This window comes from Rhipicephalus sanguineus, chromosome 1 (genome assembly GCF_013339695.2).
Source record: "Rhipicephalus sanguineus isolate Rsan-2018 chromosome 1, BIME_Rsan_1.4, whole genome shotgun sequence".
NCBI classification, from domain to species: Eukaryota; Metazoa; Arthropoda; class Arachnida; order Ixodida; family Ixodidae; genus Rhipicephalus; species Rhipicephalus sanguineus.
Genome location: NC_051176.1, coordinates 141998546 through 142019249, shown reverse-complemented (window position 1 = coordinate 142019249; position 20704 = coordinate 141998546). Strand labels below are relative to the sequence as shown.

General features: G+C 47.2%; 1 protein-coding gene across 1 annotated transcript in view; it reads left to right on the top strand.

Moving 5' to 3' along the window:
- The first annotated feature begins 2218 nt into the window (after positions 1 to 2218).
- The window catches only part of LOC119399277 (uncharacterized), a 28606-nt gene continuing 10120 nt past the window's right edge, over positions 2219 to 20704 (top strand). The window contains exons 1-3 of the mRNA XM_037666097.2: positions 2219 to 2239; positions 5764 to 5852; positions 14894 to 15076. Of these exons, the coding sequence (XP_037522025.1) occupies positions 5804 to 5852; positions 14894 to 15076 (232 nt within the window). The 5' untranslated portion in view covers positions 2219 to 2239; positions 5764 to 5803. The remainder of the gene's footprint in view (positions 2240 to 5763; positions 5853 to 14893; positions 15077 to 20704) is intronic.

Here is a 20704-nt window from a genome sequence, read left to right as displayed (position 1 = left end):
AGAGATGCTATAGCAGAGAACTCTGGATTAATTTGGACTAGACGCGATTTTATAACGTGCACCCAATGTTCGATACGACACGAGTGTCTTGTATTTCAACCAAATGGGATTTCACTCACCGAGGCCGGTAATCGAACCCGCGACCTTGTTTGTGCTCAGCACCAACAAGTCATAGCCACGGATTCACTGTGGCTGGTTACTGTTCATCTGCACTCACTCCCAAGGTTATAGGTGCTTAATAGATTTCGTCAAAGGCCGGAACGCTTAAAAAATGTAATAATCATAAAAATAAAGACGAAAAAATGACGCCGCGTCAACTTTGATACAAGATCACTTATATATAATATATTATATATATATATATATATATATATATATATATATATATATATATATATATACACGTTCGGGCAAGTCGCCGTGACGAACTGCAAGCTAACCAGCACAAAAGACGACGACGAAGAACCAATTAGAGTTAGCAGTATACAGCACTGGTCCTGTGCGCACGTGTTCTTTCTCGTCGCCTTTTGTTTGCTGGTTAACATGCAGAATCAATCTATTCCGAATGGCCTTAGGGACAAATGACATTGCCGATAATAAACGTAAGCGACTCCTCGGACAATGGATAAGGGAGCGGGATAGGGCAGCATGTTCTAGCGTTGGCGCGCCCAATTCAGATGGGAAACCCTGTACGGTGGCACAAAGGGTCGTGATTTGCTACCTGAGACCCAAAGCTTGAAGACTATCACGTACCCGGAAAAAATATTCGCAGTCGGATGAGACACGTGTCTACTGCAATGAAAAGTCGGAAACGACTCAGCACAATGTAATGAAATGCATAATATTCAGCAAGACCGGAAGAAGGCGTTCAATAATCAGAGGCACCGGGATTGATATCGGATAGATGGTCAGCAGCTAAGAGAAGCAATGACGACGTTTATAACAGTGGTGGAAGAAAGCAGGGAAGCGATTGATAGAACAAGAGGCGTTGCAGGCGTTGGCACAGAGAGAAGACGGGGAGGGGAAAGGCATGGATGTTAAGTTGAAGAAAAAAGTCACAGTTTCGCCTCAAGGGCGAATCAATGAATGTGATAGCAAGAAATTGGAATGTCACAGGAAGAACGGCAAGCAGCTAGAAACTTGCTGCGCGCTGCTCAAGCACAAAGGACGCAGGAAAAGAAAACGCACAAGGCGAGTACGAACTAACAACTGTCACAGCTCGACACTTGCAGCGCGCTGCTCAAATACAAAGAATAAGGCGCGAAAAGAACGTACAGGTATACATACGACGACCGCGAACTTTCACAGTTGTTACTTCAACTAACACCTACTTTGGCTCTTCTAGCTAGCAGATCACTCCTTTCGCAAACACGGCCGCTGCAGCGAGCAAAGTGACCTTTGTACGGTGTTATAGCTTCAATGCAAGCTTTGCGATGAAAGCAAAAGACGTACAAAACTCCCCCTCAAGAGATAATCGCGCGAGCACGGTCGACAACGCCCTGTATGTCAAAGTACAAATCGAAGGTGCACATCCCAACTCCGGCGACACACTAGACAGTTTTAGAATTGGGGACCCAGGAAATTTGCGAGCCTCCAGGACGCATGCGCAGAACGCAGCCACTGTCGGACTCTAGCGCTCGCGTTGTCTCAAGACTTTGCAGCGCTTTCCCTTTGGCGGCAAACAAAACCGCAGAGCGCGCGACCTTAAGAGAAGAAAATAAAGACGACGCTTGGCAGTGGCACGTGAAGCCACGGCTCGCGTTCCCTGCGGGCGTCGATTCTGGTCACTAAGATAAAACTTCATCTGGCTCTAGTTGGGACATATTCCTGAGGCTAAAAGCCCCGCCACGGTGGTCTAGTGGTTATGGCGCTCGACTGCTGACCCGAAGGTCGCGGGATCGAATCCCGGCCGCGGCGGCTGCATTTTCGATGGAGGCGAAAATGTTTGAGGCCCGTGTACTTAGCTTTAGGTGCACGTTAAAGAACCCCAGGTGGTCGAAATTTCCGGAGCCCTCCACTACGGCGTCTCTCATAATCATATCGTGGTTTTGGGACGTTAAACCCCAGATATTATTATTATATCCTGAGGCTAAAATTACAGCGCAAACGTACTTCTTTGTCCTTCTTACTTTTCTTTACTTATTTGTCCCTGCACCCATCTGAATATGATTTCATGTCTTCGCGTATCTAATACACTATTAACCTTGTTTTCAGAGCTATTGTTGTATGCGCATGTGCGGTAAGTTTGCCTTGGGCTTATATATGCATTGGCTTAAAGTCAGCGATTGTGTCGTACGTTTCTTGTCTTCGTGGGTATCTTGTGCGTTTGCGCTGTAATTATAGCTTCAGGATTCTGGTCGCGGTGTAACATTAATGCTGTGATTCTGGTTCAGTCGTCTCGTTTCTTCCCTCGTCCCTATGGCGTAAGTCTACAAGAGCCAAAGCGTTCCCACTAGCTCGCGCCACCACGAGCCATGGGACGCTCTTCTTTTCTCCTGGCTGACGGGCCACGAGTGGTGTGGCGCTACAACCCCAAAATGGAAAACTAGCGTGAATCGCCAGCAATACGACGCAAACGCAGCGCGGGCCCGCGTCTCACAATTTTAATTTCACCATGTGTGGCGTACCGTGCGTTTCACCCAACGCCGCGTGCGTTTGTATTCTAGGGGGAGACGGCAGAGGGGAGCACAAGCTTCCCTATACTCTTCTGCGCGCACGCCTATGGATGCGCTCGCAGCCTATATGTAACATTTTCAGCATAAAAAATAAATACTGTCTACAGCTTTCTGACCGCTGGCAAACACATTTTTTATGCATTCATTCACGTTTCAACGCAGTACTGGTGTTCTGTCTAAGCGTTACCCGAGCACTGACCCGTTGCAGGAAGCAGAATGACCCGCTCCAAGGAACTGCCCCTAGTGCTCGGTCTACAGATATTTATCAAAGGCACGATGCGCGGATTCAGGAGGGATGTTCGCATATGTTGACCAACTCCCTGAAGATTGTGTGCGCAGTGCCATACTATGGCCAATAAAAAGCTCATGAAGTCGTTCTGACTTCTTATTGTGTCATCAAAACGCTCACTGCGGCGCAAGTAAATTAACAGCTATTATTTATCGTCCGTGCAATCATGATAATCAATCTCCATCTCAAAGGCGGAACCCCTCCTTGAAAAAACCTGTACGCATATCAAAGCGCGGATTTCAAATAGCGCATCATATTCGATGGCTTTTATCTTAAGTTTCTTATTCGGCGCGAGGCCCACCACTGGAAAAGCTGGCGACACTCAGCGGCAGCGTCGTCTGCTCCGGGAGCACCAACGCGCGCTGAAAACGAAATTTTAGAATACCACCTGCGCTGTAATTCTGATTAAATGGGGAGTTTTCCCGCTTCGGCTGTGCGCTTGACAACACTTGAAAGCGCTGCAATATGCAGTCGCTGTCTTTGAAGGCGTCTTATACGGTAGGTCAGTACACGGTGCCGCAGTGCAGGACGTACGCACCGGAGCCCGGCATCAGCCTTCAAACGTGTCCTCAGGGTAAGAAGCTGCGTGTAGCTCTGATATTGAAACTTAAAGATGGTGACCAGCCATCGGATACAACAAGCACGTGCAGCCAGCACTTCCGCGAGGAATATTTCTGCTTCGGGCTGCGATGTTCGGTGAGTAGGAGAAAGCGTTCACTGAGACGCTCGCCCGCTTACGCTGGCCCGCTAATGACGCCGCAAGCTGGCCCATATATGGTGCCCACCTCCATATCGACCCCAAAATTAGCTTCACTCCCAAAGTCAAGTTTTCCCACCCCAACTTCATTTGTCGGAAAGGTAATAAAGTCCATGCGCTATAGGCACGATTTTGCCACCAAATTTGCTGGAGAACTTGCCAAATAAAGTTACGCATTAAAACTTTACATTGCTGTCTCTACGCCATGTTTTTACCCCACTTTGAAGCTACTTGGTGCAATAGCTTCTCCCTTTTTCACTACGATTCCTAGCTCATGCGGGTCCTTTTGCACTGCCGTTCTTGGGAGAACTAGTCCAGCGAAAGTTGTTATGTGACATTTGTTCGCCTTCGCGTCGCACGATGCCATATGTTTCACCTCGTAGACTGCTTCTCCTTTTTAACAGCAGTCGCGAAGCCTACGGTCTTAGGCATTGGGCTATGCACGTTTTGATTCTATAGATAATGGCAAGTTCACTGGAATGGAAAGGGAGAAGTGGGAATCATGCTAAAAAAAAAAATCACGCCGCACGGCATATGCTCATGTTTGTCTTAGCACCAACCAATGAATGTACTAGATGAACGTTTAAAAAAAGCAGCGGAAAATTGGTCGCTGAGGAGATCGACAAACGTAGAGTGCGACGCCACTTGAGTAACTGTAATAATGAAACGTCGAAGACCTTACAAGAAAAAAAAATGAATCTTGCTGTCGGCGCGCACAAGTCGCCTTTGGCGCGAATTTCTTTACAGCTTTTAAGACATTATTTTCGCAAAGCTTTGATAACGTCCATGCAACAACGGTTACTTGTGTAATGCTGCGGCCCCGCGATGGCTTAATTGAGGCTTCATTCTGGTAGGCCCCATTTATTTATACAGACAGACCAACGTAAGAGTGTATGTCACATAGTTCGCCTTCGTGGAATGCCTGTCTTTCACACAAGAAGCTTGTTTGGGGGTGTCCCATCGCGGCGACTGCGCGCAGTGTGCGCTCATTGTACACATTCAATAAACAAATAGCGCTGCTACAGAATTCTGCGCTTCTTTTTGTAAAAAAAATATTATTTTGACTGTAAAAACTTCCCTCGTTTCGAAAGCATTCACACACATGCGGAGGAGGGCTTCTGCGTGGTGTTTTCATGAAGCGCCGACAGCCAAACCTATGAGGAGCGCGCCGGCGTTATCCTATACCTAGCACGGGAGAGAGGCGCGCCCGACAGAAGGTGACTCCGTAACTCCTCGCCCCCAATACTTCGGCTGCCCCTTCCTGCCCCCGCGCACAGGATTCCGGGCAATCCTTCAGAATGAATGTGTGCCACCTGTACAATATAAGCGGTGTACGTTGTACGCACCACATGTGACACTTTACTCTTCACCATTATTCCCTTGAAAAGCCTCCAACAACGCCGCCTTCATCATAACTCCAATGCGTCGACGTCCCGCAGTGCGCGTTTGCATGAAGCATATATGGTTCACACTTCGTCACAACTATAGTGAACGCTGAAATGCATAAAAAAACAACATTGAATAATATTACGCGTTGCATAAGATGAATATAAACAAAAATTCATGCACCACGTCTACTTGCATAGTATTAAAATTAACCGATTCATAAAGCTTTCAATGTATGTGTTGGTTCTAATTTTTTTAAAGATTATATTACATGATGCATCATGTTGCTTTCTTTTCATATTTATATTTTGAAGAAGTGACAACATTTTCATTAAAAGAAGGACTCCAATTGCTGTCGGTACCGATAAACCTTCCCTCCAGCGTAAGCAACGGCTCGAACTAACGAAGTAATGGCTCAATTTCCGTACGGTGGTTCGTGGAGGCAAACTGCGTCAATACGACGTCAGAAGGGGCAGTTCACGATAACGAAGCAGAATATGTTCGAGAGTCAAATGAGAAGCGTCAAAAGCGCGTGTGTATGAGTGCGGCGGGTGGGATGCGAAAGTAAACTATAGCCTCGGTACAGATGGCGCAGCGGAGTTGCCACCAATGAAGGACCCGCTGGCGCCTCCAAATAGTCTCATTTATCTTTGCAGGCGCAGTGTGGTGGGGCCTCGGACGTCTCGGACGAAAGAAATGTATCCCATCGGTTCCTTCATCACGCTCTGTGTCCTCGCAACGAACAGTAAGTGACTCCGCAAAAAATCGCGGCAAATCGATACTATCAAGACGTTCGTGCCATGTGTCCAACACAGCAGGCGTGTGCGTGCGTGCACGGGTTGTGCGTTCGGTGAACAGTTTTTCGACGCTTCTAGTCAAATCGTATTCCCGCCCGTGTACATTCTAGAACAGGTACGAGCACCAGAGATAACACTCGTATCTATGATATATTATATATATATATATATATATATATATATATATATATATATATATATATATATATATATATATATATATATATAATATATATATATATTCGAGGAAAAGGTTGTCGCCGGATCCGGGAGTAATAGCAGAAGCAAGGTGTTGACGCACAAGTGAAAAGAAGCTTTATTTGACGTTTCGGCCGTGGGCCCGGCCGAAACGTCAAATAAAAGCTTCTTTTCACTTGTGCGTCAACACCTTGCTTCTGCTTATATATATATATATATATATATATATATATATATATATATATTATATATATATATATATACTATATATATACCAACTACGACGAAAGAAGGCTTGATTCAGCGCCTCCAGCTTTCATAACTTCTGAACTGTGTGCTCGTCATGTAAAACCTTTGCTGCGGAAGCAGTGAGCAGTGATTGGCTGTTTCATTTATTTATTTATTTATTTACACATGAAAGCGTTCTTTGAAGGCTGGTTTTTCTGCCCAGTTCAGAAACTCTTGAATGGAACCAACTTTACGAGGGAGCAAAGCGATCAGGCTTTAAAAGGTTTCCCCCGTAGATAGAATCGAATAAATCTCTCCTCTTCAGACCGGGCTGTTTGCTGTGCTTGTCTTTATTTTTTCATAGTCCCACCCTTTCTCGCGCAGGCGCAGTTTAAGTTGCACCTGCTCTCGGGCAGCAGTGCCAGAGTTTCTCTTTATCTTTTTTCTTTTCTTTTCTTTCTTCTTCTCACGCAAGGAAAACCCAGTACGGGGCGTTTTGTGCAATTCAAAATATTCATGAGTTTTGCGATCGAATTCTTGTGCATACACTGACACGTGCCGCTACAGAAAAGTACGAGCGAACGCGCGTTCGCCTTATTTTAGCTAATTTGGCTGAGTGCTGCCTCGAAAGTCCGCTCGAAGCGCATTCGAATGAACTGTGTGGCAGACCGGTTCCTTGTTCCTGCTTAGCAAGCTTCAGCTCGGAAATTCAAAGTGAATTCACGGGAACGAGAAATCGTCCTGTTTTTTAGTATACGCAGAACCAGTTTTGATCATGACGGTTAACGTGGAAAAAAAAGAAAAAAAGGACTTGTGTTTTAGTATACCGACTACTGGAATGGCAGAATTAATGAGGTATTCGCCACTTTCGCTAATAGGATTTCCAGCAATAAATGCATGGCTTGTGCTTTTTCGCACGAACAGTTATAGCGTAACAGCTGTGTGTGCGTGTGTGTGCGCGTGCGCATGTTTGTGCATGTGTGTGTGTGTGCGTTTGCGTTTTGATTTAGCCCATCATTTTCTATACCATGGCTAAAAAACGAAAGAAACTTCAACAACCAAGTAGTTGTGACCTAGTTTTTGTATGTCTTTATTTTTGGGCGGTGATGGTAGGAGGGAGGGGGGAACGGGTTGTCGAAATCAAACGGACATCGAAGTGAAATAATGAATCGGTTTAGATGAGCGGTCTCAAACACGCGGCCCGCGGACCTTTCGCTAGCAGCGCGCGGCTTCACACGGAATAGCGCTTTGTTCGGATAAGCTAAAAAGACGGCACTGGTCTCAAGCATTTTTTTTTTCAGGAGGCACCCCATGCAGTCACTATAAGTTGAAACATAACCGTGGAACGAAAATTCTATATTTCGGAATCGGCGTCCAGATTTTAGTCATTGTGGAAATCAGTATCGATATGCTTTTCGAAACCTGGCGTCAAATCTCCATCCCTTCAGAAATGCCCCATATATTGGATATGGGATAGGCGTTCTTTCAAATGGCAGCTCTCCTCCACCCCCCTCCTCCCTCGCTCCCACCATGTTTACTGTCCCGGCCCTTGTGGGCCTAGTTTGAGACCCCTGGTTAATTTCACTATGCCTCATAGGTCTATCAACAGAGATGAAAATCAAGGTCAAAGTTTGATTTCAATATCTCCGTGCGTGACGACATGCATTTCAAAGTGTATCTTTCGTATTTTGGCGACATTGGCTCAACGTAATTTCTTGAAACTTGGTATGTTAAGTCTATGGCCTCTTCAGAGGACAATGTACTTCATTTTTACTGATTACGAACTACGTAGGACCTAGTAGGTGACGTCATATATTTTGCACCTAGTAGGTGCAAAATATATGACGTCATGGCGTTTGGTGCGGAAATTTCAAGGTGGCGTTGCCACCGGCATTATCTTTTATGCGCGTTCTCTCGCTTACCAAGCTTCTTCTTGCGGCAAGCGTGGTGATTTTGGAATTGTGAAAGGCTAATTTACTAAATGAGAAAAAAAAAAACGTTTTTCTCTCTGGTGACCGTTTAATATTCTAACAGTTGCACAGCATGCTTATAGACTGTGACGTCTCTACGTCTCTACGGCTGTACACACGTGCGTGCTTAAATGGGCACTGAAGAGAAAAAGGATTTTTCCCGTATTTGTAAATTGCTCATTCACAATGCCAAAATCGCCACGCTTGCCACGAGAAGACGTTTGGTAAGGGAGAAAACGCGCAAAAACAAAACGCCAGTGGCGATGCCACCTTGAAATTTCCGCACCAAACGCCGTGACGTCATAGATTTTAACGGCGTCTGCTACGGCCTACGTAATTTATAACCGGTGAGTATGTAGTACATTATCTTCTGCGGGGGGCCAGAAATGTAGCATACCAAGTTTCAGGATGTTTCGTTTGAAACAATATCGCCAAAATACGAAAAAAATCAGTTTTAAATCCTTAACGTCATGTGCGGAGATTTCGGCGCGAATTTTTAAAATGAGACTTCGACCTTGATTTTCTCTTCTATTAATAAAACCTATGCTGGTGAAATTAACGACAATAGAGTTTTCAGAGCATTATTTATGAGTCTAAATTGACTCATTGTATCATTTCAGTGTCCCTTTAAGTGGTCATAGAACTGACGACCCCCTTTTCCTCCCCGCTCCTGCATACGTTTCTCCCGGCTCGTGCACACTTTGACGCGCTCGCGTACGCACAACACATCTCCAGCCTTCTGTTAGAAACCTCCAAAATAGGCGGAGTTGACGGATATTGGCATTGCAGTTTAAAAAAGTGAAGCATCGAATTCGCAAAATTACTGGGATGCGAAAAAAGAAACGATGTCATAAGTTTGTAAGCTACATAATTTTGGAAGATCTCCAATGGTTAAAATTATTGCAATTTTCATCGTGATCCGATTTATATACATATACGTGAACATGTGTTTTGCAAAGCTCGCGGTATAATGCAGTGTAACAGACTCGAGAAGCGTTAAGTAATACATCATATTTGCTGGTTTTATGGAGAATTTAACCCAGATGCTCCGACAGGTTGCATAGTTGTAATGTTTGTTTTTACGAGAGTTGCAAATTTTACGAGAGTTTCCCAGTTTAGGCGATAAAGAAGAAACTCTGAAGCTCTGAATCAGGATCCTGCTTGCGATGATCGTTGGAGTTGAGCTTGTTCTCTCAAGTTAAACAAATTTTGCTAAATTTGGTTCAGCGCTTGCATAATGAGAGTTTCAGCCGCATTTGAATAGGAAATTGAGTGTCCGCCTCCGTGCTACGCGTTCCTACCAAAGTGGCTTTGCCCAAGACGGCGTCGAAGATTCGGGACACAGGTGCCGTTGCCGTTCCATTTCTTTTTAATGCGGGCATCTGCCGCATCGGCCACGTGGTAACCGCTCCCTTAATCAGGAAAGGGCGAAGCAGCCTGAATAGATCGGCCACCCGTTTCACCCGACAATATCCGATAATAGAACGGAGTCGGCGCATTACTGGCGCGGTCGCGCGAAGAATTGGTGCTTACTACCGTACACGTTGGTTTCTCGGAGATGTATGCTTGTCGCATGACATTCGAAAACGCGTCGAGCCTTGAACTTCGAGGCGTCCAAATGATCTCGTGTTCGTTTTGAAGAGAAAGACGAGAGCGTGCTTGACGCCCTCTCCAATGATTCTAGTAAACTTCAGCGTAGAGCGGGCCGTTCTTCTAAGAAATGACGCCTCTCACGCTACCGTATCGATTGAAGGAAATGAAGCGATACTGCCTCGCTAGCCCTGGAAGTGGCTGGGAATTGTCATCCGGATTTCACTTCACGAGCCGCGTGTTATTAAATGGCACGGACGCGGTGAAGATGTGCGACACGTACGTACGTAATCCGGACTGCACCGGCTAGCACGCCAGCGTGGGCTTCCAAGACGGGACACGCTTATTTCTTCCCTCTGCAGCGACTGCAATGAAGCAGGCGACGCGGATCGCTATACATGTGGCACCACAAGTGCTTCAGTGCAGAAAGGGACGGACTACTTGTGCGAACAGGAGAGGATAGGATTCCCATTGGCGCTTGTGCGAGATGTATGGTGTTCCCGGAACAGGCTGCGCAGGTATATGGTGCAGAAAAGGGAGTGTCACGTCTTCTTTTTGTGTCTTTTTTTTACGAGACACAGCACTAAAGTAACTGTGCAAGAAGGCGTGAAAGCGGACAGACCCAAGGGCAATGAGCTCTCTATGCTTGAAATAGTGAGGATATTTGAGTAAATGACCATGAACACAATGCTTTCAGTCTGTTCTCCCATGTGGTTCAAAGGGTAGTTGCACGGTAGCGCGATTTGTACTCTGGACAGCCAGTTTAACGACGCAAGGACAGCATCACCACCGCTCTAATCACCACCGCTTTTTCCATTAGCTACTTACAAGTCGAGTTTGCGTAAGATCCCCCCTTCAGTTACAGAGAACAAAATCTCGCACTTTCTGAGGTACACCGAATACTTTTTACCAAAGCATTCATGCTACCAGTTGCCCCGCAACGGGTAGTCGGTTCATGCCGTATAGACTCGTCTACAGCACATGGCGTGACCTTTTAACATATACCGTATTCACTTTAGAGGCTCACCTCCACGCCTCTCCTTTCGTATACAGGGCATCACTTGCAAGTAACGCATCCGCAGTACCGCCTTTGCTGCATCTTTCTTTTGCCTACCATATTCTGACAGGAGCGGACTGCCCGTGACTTCGCTGGAATCGTCTGTCCATCAACATTTGCTGAAAAATTTGAATACTAATACTGTTCACTGAACATATGTGACCACTAATTAGAAAAAAGTCGCGTTCGTAAACCCCACCTCTTATGTAACACCCCCATGGGGATCTCTTTGAGGAAAGAAAAGTGAAGTGGAGGATGGTGCTAAATTACAACGGAACAAGCCAAGTAGTGACATTTAAAAAAATACTAAAATAAACGTAATTAATAAGTTAATAAATTAATATATGTAAACAATAAATATAAATAAATATGAATATATACTAAAATCGATATAAATAAATACAAAATAAATATAAAGGCACACACGGAAAAGCAATGCACACCATAGACGCGCTCGGATTCGAACCGCAGCCGTGCAGGACCATCGCCATGAGCTGATCCACTGTGCTGCAGCGTCCGTGCAACGAGTCGCCCGTTCGCGTAGTTCGTCGCTGGCACTGCATGCTTGAGAGGGTTGGTAAACACGTGGCTGGGACGCCGTTCATTCTGCCGAGGCAAACACGCCGACGTGTTTTTCTTGGTCGTGCTAGGCGTGCATCGAGCCTCTCGTCCGCGTGGAGCCCGTCAGGCCGACAAACTCCCACCTCGAAGGCAGTGGAGCGCAAGGGAAGCGGGCAGGCCGAACGCCTGCCTCAGTTTGCGCAATGACTGGCCTTCGAGACGTACTCAAAGAGATGAGCACAGTGGTAGCCGAGCGACTACAACTGCCAGTAAGGCGGCTTACTGCGAAAGCTGGCAGCTCGCACGTGGAGAAAACGGAAATGGCTAGATGAATCAATATCAAGAAGCAGATGCGTCATTTAAGAGGGCGAGGTAGAGGCAATAGCCCCCCTCTCGTAACTGACGCATCTGCTTCTTGATATTGATTTATCCAGCTATTTAAGGGCGCGCTTGCCACCCCCCTCTCCCTCTTCCCCTCTCTCTCCACGGGTTTATTCATAGGGAGGGTTCTGCACCACCAAGCCGCATACCTTAGAAGCCGAGGAGGCTATATGCAAGCTGCATTTGTGATAGACATGTAGCGAGAGCGCAACATAGCGCGCATAGAGTCCTGATACTCTGCGTCTCTGTCTCGTTCCTCGTCGAACCCCATGTAACTCAAGTTACGACATTCATACGAGCTGTAAAATCTACAACAACAAAACATACAAGCAAAAAAAATATTTGGATAAACTCACGTGTTATCTCAATATGATTCTCGCAAGGTCCCAATTCACGAAACTGTTCATACGCTAGAGCTGCTTGTAAGAACCTCCTTATAAACAGTCGTAACGTCTGACATTATTAGCGACGCCAACAAGCTAGTGACATACGGCACTTACGAACGAAAACCAGTGAACTCAGTTTTCATCTGTTCAGGTTGTTTCCCCTAATACATAAGACGAGTACTGAATACGATGGTTTCGATACGCACACGCTGCCTGCCACTAAGTCATTTGGAATACGTTCTGTCATATACTTAATGAAATTTATTCGTATGCATAGGTACAAGTAATAACATATCCCCAGTGGTGTGGGCCTTCCGATACTACTCGGGGTGACCTCATTATCTGTGTACCGTATTTGCACGATTCTTGCGTGCCCCCGATTGTAATGCGCCCACAAATTTGAGGGCGACGTTTACAAAATAAATGCGCGTTAGAACCATGCAAATACGATAGTATTTGTCTTTTATGTGTTTTAAAAGTCTTCATTTCGAACTTCTGTGCAAGTTTCTGCAGCCACGTGTGGCAATCGCAACGGGTTTGAATATTCGGAAGCTTGGAATAGAGTCATCCACTGCTAATTTTCCTGGCAAAAGTGTTATCCGCCCAGAAATACCTGCTTAGCACGACGTTTCTATGTTTTCGAAAGCAAAAATGACCGTTTTTTACACGCGGTACGCTGCGCCCATAGGAATGTTATCCCCTCACTGTATGCAATCAGAAAACTACAGGACGTTCGATCGAGGTGCTTCAACTCTCGTTAGAGATAGATCGCAAAGACTCGCGGCGCACCTGCGTTATAGGAATAACTAAATTTAAAGATTTGATCTTTAAAGAGCCCTCGCTGCTCTGTCATCGCCGTTATGGCACACGCTATACCTTCGTGTTTTTTTTTTTTTTGTTTGTTTTTTTGTCGCGCTTTACTGGAGCCTCAGGTACAACGCGCAGCCGTTCGTAGCGATGGTAACCTACATGCTCCGAAGGCGCACGTGGCGGGGGTGCGTTGGAATCTGACGATTGGGGCATCTGCAAAGTATACGGCGTAAACAAATGCTTCTTGCCGGTGACTCATACCGATGCCACATGGTGCCCGATGATCGCGATTAAGCCCGATCGGGATCAAATTTCACAACAGTGTCTGGTACCCTTCTGCATCTTGCGTAAAGGAACCAATCACGATAAAGAAATTTGATCGGCATGTCACCCGATCGCGATCAGAATTCACCGTATGACACCGGTATCAGATACAGTTGTATGCAGGGCTAACGACGACCGGTTTTGACTCCCTGCCCTTTCTGTATAGCTTTATCACAATAATAGATCTTGAACACCGTATAGTGGCTTTCATTCAGGAGTGCACAAAATTATTAGAAATAGTGACGGCATTAAGCACACCACACAATAAAGAAGACAAAGTTCCCTCTGGGTATATTCAGTGTGGAGAACACTCAATGTAGACGAAATGTAATTAAGACAATGTGCCAATAGCAGTGGCCTAGCGAGGGGGTGGCACACCAGGCCCGTGACCGCCCCCCCCCCCCCTCCGAAAAAAAAATTTTTGCCATGGCATACAGAGCACAAAATGGCACTCGACTACGTCTGCCTGCCCGGCCCCCCAATTCAGATCAAAAAGGTCCCCCCCCCCTTCCCGAAAAAAGTTTCTGCCTACGCCCCTGGCCTATAGCGCCCTATTGCACGCGCTGTTTAGCGGTGACATAGCGCTGGAGGGTCCAACTCAGAAGTGATGATAACTAGTTTGCAGAACGTAGTAAGTGAGCACGTTATCTCGAAGTTTGAGATGTTGGGCGATTACGCAGTTTCAGCTTCAACGTTTGTAGACTGTTGAGTAATGCTGAATGCTCGGTGAAGTTGTTATCGACATGCACTGTGTGAAAGATAAAGGATCTACAGAAAGGCAGACAAGCTAACCAGAGATAGTTAAGGTTGGCTTACGGTTGTTCCGGTGATAAATGCGCCGAGAACTACGGGACGCAATACAGAAAACGTATAAGACGAGCACTCCCGGTTTTTCCTGGTGTTATGCAGCAGCGCCTGCAATATTTAAGTAAAACGTTCTTTCTTTCTTTCTTTCTTTCTTTCTTTCTTTCTTTCTTTCTTTCTTTCTTTCTTTCTTTCTTTCTTTCTTTCTTTCTTTCTTTCTTTCTTTCTTTCTTTCTTTCTTTCTTTCTTTCTTTCTTTCTTTCTTTCTTTCTTTCTTTCTTTCTTTCTTTTTCTTTCTTTCTTTCTTTCTCAATTACGCATGTGCATTTACGCATGTGCTTGGCCGGCGCCTGATTATGTATATTTACGAGTTTGACGGTGCCTACTCGTACGGCCAACCGCCAGGGTAACTTAGCACTGATAAGCTCGCGCTGATAAGCTGATATCTCGCTTAGTCGCGCTGATAAGCTCGAGGATGCGGTTTCGATTCCTGGCCATGGCGGCCGAATTTCGGTGAAGACGAAAGACAAGCACACCCGTGTCCTTAGATTTCGGTGCACGTTAAGGGAGCTCAAGGCGGCCGAAATGAATCCGGAGTCCCCCAATACGGCGCGCTTCATAATCATATCATGGTTTTGTCACGTTTTAACCCCAGATTTTTTTTTCTTTAATACTCGCAGTGGTGGCCCACGGCCTGGACTGCTTCAAGTGCGTCTCGCTGGACCGTGAGAACCCGGCTTGCGAGGACCCTTTTCACAACAACTACACTGCCGACCTGCTCGTATCACCCTGCATGTCGTCCCGAAAAAACCGCAACGGGCTTTTCCCGGCCACCGCATGCATCAAGCTCAACGGCGTCTACGGTGAGTGCGCGCCGCAGCGCACACGAGGTTTAAACGAGGCGCCCTTCGTACATTTCTGCGCATGTGCATCTCTATGTCTCACTCCTGGTAGACTTAGGCAGTTTACCAGTGTCCCTCAAGAGAAAAGTGTATAACAGCTGCATCTTACCGACACTTACCTACGGAGCAGAAACCTGGAGGCTTACGAAAAGGGTTCAAATTAAGTTGAGGACGACGCAGTGAGCCATGGGAAGGAAAATGACAGGTGTAACGTTAAGAGACAAGAAGAGAGCAGAGTGGGTTGGGAGCAAACGCGTGTAAAGGACATCTTAGCCGAAATCAAGAAGAAGAAATGGAGGAAGATAGCACGGTGGGCGGATTGGTTTTGATTCATCGTACTTAGGGTAACAGCACAAACTTTTGACACGGACAAAGCAAGCATTTTCATTAAGAAATCTTAGTTGCGAGTCAGCGCCGTGTCGTGTTTTCCTCCCTTTGTCTGTGTCAAAAGTTACGCAGTTTCCCTAAGTACGAAGACGAAATGGGCACGGACCGGACATGTGGCGAGAAGGCAAGATAAACGCGTGATATCAATAGTAACAGATTTATAGAAATGCAGTAGCCGAGGTGATACAAAGCTCAATCTCTCCCCAGAAAGCCAGCTAGAACAGAATATAACAGAACAGACTGGATTCCAAGAGAAACCAAGCGCGCCAGCGGGAGGCAGAAAATTCGGTTGGCAGATGAGATTAAGAAGTTTGCGGAGATAACGGGGTCGAAGCAAGCTGTAGTGAATGGAGGAAACTTGTAAAGGGAATTTATGTTTGCGAACTTTTGGTGGAATTTTGAGATGTCTGTGCGGACTTATGAGAATGAGGACGACGGCGACATGAAGACGAGCCAGGGGCAGGTGGCACGCGCGGCGGTGGCACAAGGAAAAAAAGAAAAAAAAGAGAGGCGCGTGTGGAACGCGCAGAGGGCTGAGCGAAGCTATATAGTCGAAGTACACGCCGGTCCAGGGCGCTGTTCGTGAAGATTGTCGTGGCCGTGCTCGGCGAGGTCTGGTGCTTGCCTGGTGGGTCGGACGTTGGCGGTGGCTCCAGCGAGGACGCGCCGGACCAGGGCGCTGTCCGTGGAGCTCCCCCTGGCTGTTCGTGGTGAGGCCTGAGGAGCCGAGGTACCTGCCTGGGGCTACCGGTACCGGGCGCGGCTCCTGCTGTGGCGGCGTGCAGGAATCACCAGTTCGGGAACACCGTCGCCACCTGGGACGGCGCAAGGCCGTGATCAAACGGGAGGCCTTACGGAGGCCTTGTCTTCCTGCTGTAAGGCACACAGGACGTGCCACCTGCGTTCCCGGGCTCGCCTTCGACAAGACTCGACGCCGCATGTGGACTGACCCTCCTCAAGACAACGTCGTCTACAAGTCGTGAGACCTCGTTTTATTGTAACCTTGATCGGACGTACATTCCGCGGTTAGGACTTTCAGATTAATTTATGTGTGTTTATCTGTGTGCTTGTTCTTCGTTATCGTCCCTAGAATCCTTTGTCCCCATAGATGTTGATTGAAACTCATTCGTGCGTATTCTCTTGTCGTCCGTCCCGTTGAGCCACGCACTCGCAAACGTGACGAACCACCACTCGGTCCTTACAATTTTCTTCTTTTTTTTTGGCCTGGATCTTGTCTAATGTCTCTATCTGGGGTCGAAGGAGATTATGGCCGACAATGTGACCCAGGAATTTAACTGATCTGAAGCCAACCTTACTTTTGAAGGGTTTAATTGTTAACAGCGCAGGTCTCACATGTTGTAGGAACTGCGTAAGTGTTGCGATGTGTTCGTCCCAAGTTTGTGTGGCGACTAGCACATCATCAAAGTAATGGTATATGTTAGGTATTCCTTCGACCACTCGTCTCATGAGCCGAGTGAATACTGCAGGTGCGGTCTTGATTCCGAAAGGCATGAACCTAAACTGGTATAGCCCTGAAGATGATTGGAACGCTGTGAGCTTCGACTGTTCATTCATCGGCACCTGCCAATAGCCCTTCGTGAAATCAAACTTCGAAAAATACTGACTTTGGCCCAGTTTCGCAAAGATCATATCCACTCGTGGTATGGGCTCATTATCCATAACTACAACACGATTGAGCTGCCGAAAGTCAATACACAGCGGCATAATGCCGCCCTTCTTCTTTAGCACGACAATGGGTGCTTGGTACGGTGAGTCAGAAGGTTCAATGATGCCTTGCCTCAGCACATCCTGTACTTCTTTCTCGACCGCTTCCTGAATAGCAAACGGTATGGGATACGGGCGCACATTCACTGGTGTTTCTGTTGTGAGCCGTAATTTACATTCAACGACGTTCGTTTTGCCTGGCATGTCAGAGAATACATCTTGATATTCTTCTAACAATTCGTCTATCTGCTCTTTCTGCTGGCTACTCAAATCGCTCGCTACGGCAACATTTTTGTAGGTTTCTCCCGGATACAGTGCCACAAAGGGTATGTCGTATTTGAGTTTAAGGCGCGAATAAGACACGGACGAAGGTAAGGAACACACACACGGGCGCTCCGTGTGTGTGTTCCTTATCTTCGTCCGTGTCTTATTCGCGCCTTAAACTCAAATATGTTAAACCAACAAGCCCAGTCTGCCATTCTTACAGGGTATGTCGTGTTCGTCCGGAACGTCTGTCTGTACAGTAACTGCGGCGTACTGCGGATGATCCGGTTCGGTTGTTCTTTCCTCATATCGTTTGAGGAGGTTAACGTGGAATAAGCTCCTTCGCGACCCCAGGTCAACTAGGTAGTCACAGTCGTCGCGCTTCTCGACGACTGTGAAGGGCCCTTCCCACGTAAGGATAAGTTTATTTCTGTCTGAGGGAAGGAGCAGCAACACTTTATCGCCTGCAGACAGTTGTCAAGGTCTTGTCTTTTTGTCGTAATACTTCTTTTGCGACGCCTTTGCCTTCTGGAGCTCTTCATGAGCTATCTGGCAGGTGTTTTGCAGCCTCTCTTGAAGCTCGATTAAATATCCGTACGTGGTCTTGGTTTCAACATCGACGTTTTCGCCTGTCCACAATTCCTTAAGTATATGGACATTGGGCCACGCACGAATCGTCCGTAAAGGACATCAAATGGCGAAAAGCCAAGGCTCGCTTGCGGGACCTCACGATAAGCGAAAAGTAGTGGAGCCAAATACCTGTCCTATTGTTTAGGGCACTCCTGACACATTCGCCGAATCTGCTTGAGGGTCCCATTGAATTTTTCCACAAGCCCATTCGCCATGGGATGATACGGCGTAGTGGGGAGTTGTCTAAATGACATTAATCGTCCCAGTTCTTGCATTAGACGAGATGTAAATGACTTGCCACGGTCACTCACAATTTCCCGTGGGACCCCAACGCGAGCGAACATTTCTAGTAGCGCTAATGCTACTCGCTCCGTTTCAATGGCGAAGTCTATCATTGTTAAGACGTATCTGTTTCCGTTTTTAGAAGTTGGGGACAGGGGACCGATGATATCGATCGCAACTCGGTGAAATGGAGTTCCGATTATGGGCATATTCCCCAAAAGCACATGACCCACGATGTGCTTGGGTACTGTACGTTGACATATGTCACACGATTTTACAAAGCGTGTGACACCCACTTGTACTCCAGGCCAATAAAACTCCTCATGGACACGGTCTATGGTCCTCTTTTGTCCCTGATGCGCAGCGAGCAATCCCTCGTGTGCCATCTTCATTACTGTGAGCCGTAGCTTCTTCGGAACTACCAGTTGCTCAAAGTCAGGCCGTTCCGCAGTCCAATAATGCCGGAAAAGGATGCCATGGACCAGCACGAACTTGGTAGTAGCTCGTTTCTTGGACGTTGTTGTTTGGTCCAATGCTTGGAAACAAGCCTCCAGTGTCTGATCCGTGCTCTGCAATTGTCGAAGTTCTTCCGAGCTGACGTTTAAGGGGTCAAATTGCGGTGCGGGTAATTTTTGCAGTTTTCCCGTCTTTCCTGCAGCGACCGTCACTTCCTCACTCCGTACTTTACGCTTTGTCTCTGTATTCTTGGCTTCCTCTTTCGATGAATTTGCTTGCTTGGAATCATGATCCGCCATTGGGACAGCACCTTCGATGTTGCCAAGGATGACCTCGTACAGAGGGTTCTCCATGCAAACGGCGACCGCAACTCCTCTGAAGAACGGAGGATCAATAGAAACTTCGGCCTCCGGCAAACTCTTTTCAGACCGGTCGAGTATGCGTAGAACGCGGTTATTACCAGTCAGCTTGGAGCCAGGAACGAGGGACCATTTCACTACAACCGTGTTGCAGACGGTGTCTCGCAAGACCGTCACCAAGGTACCCTCAAGACGACCAATTACCGTCGGCATCTTTTTCAGCGCTCCACAGCACGTTGTACCGCTTTGAGCAACGTCAAGCACGTCGTCACTGTTGCGTGCACCTTGTTGCGGAGGCTTCAGTTTTTCCTGGTCACTCTGCACCTCATACCTTAGAAGTGTGCATGAAGCTTCACCATGTCTGCCAGAGCCAGTAGGACACATGTCGGCTGTGACCTGTCTTCTTGCATTTCCAGCATGGTGGCTTCGGTGCCCTCGTTCTGGTCCAGCAGTCGGAAGCTTTATGTACCGGCTTGCTGCAGATAAAGCAGAGAGGTTTCCCCTTACTTGCTGTCGTCGCAGCTCCTTTATACTGGCCAGGCGGCCTTCCCTTGTCTTCTCGGGTTTCCTTGCCTATAGCAAGACTATGGATGCCTTGAGCTTCCAAGTACTAGTCGGCTGTCGTGGCCAATGTGTCTAGGTTATGACACGCTCTTTCCTTCAGAAAGATCGCCAACTTTCCCTCGCAGCTGCTTAGAAACTGCTCTGACACGAGGCTTGTCTCGCAGCGCTTCATACGTCTTCGGTGTCTCGGCTAACTCTTGCCAATGGTCAAAATAGCCTAGAAGACGACCGGCAAACTGTCGTGCTGTCTCAGCATTTTCAGGCTTCGCATCCCGGAACTTTACACGGTACCCTTCTTTCGTGTAACGAAACCGCTGCAGCAAGGCCTGCTTGAGCTTGGCGTAATCGGTAGCGTCTTCCGCGGACATCTGACCTACTGCCGTTAATGCTTCGCCCGTCAAACAAAGACTCAAAGACAAGGCTCACTTGTATTGTGGCCAGCCTTGACTAGACGCCTAACTCAACGAGCGTTCTCTTTTCGTCCATTTCCGCCCACCACACACAAGCAACGTGAGGCTCTAAGATGTAGGGAAGAGCTTGGTCCTGTCTCGCGGACGCCAGAAAATTGTAAGGACCGAGTGGTGGTTCGTCACGTTTGCGAGTGCGTGGCTCAACGGGACGGACGACAAGAGAATACGCACGAATGAGTTTCAATCAACATCTATGGGGGGGGCAAAGGATTCTAGGGACGATAACGAAGAACAAGCACAGAGATAAACACACACAAATTAATCTGAAAGTCCTAACCGCGGAATGTCCGATCAAGTTTACAATAAAACTAGGTCTCACGACTTGTAGACGACGTTGTCTTGGGGAGGGTCAGTCCATATGCGGCGTCGAGTCTTGCCGAAGGCGAGCCCGGGAACGCAGGTGGCACGTCCTGTGTGCCTTACAGCAGGAAGACAAGGCCTCCGTAAGGCCT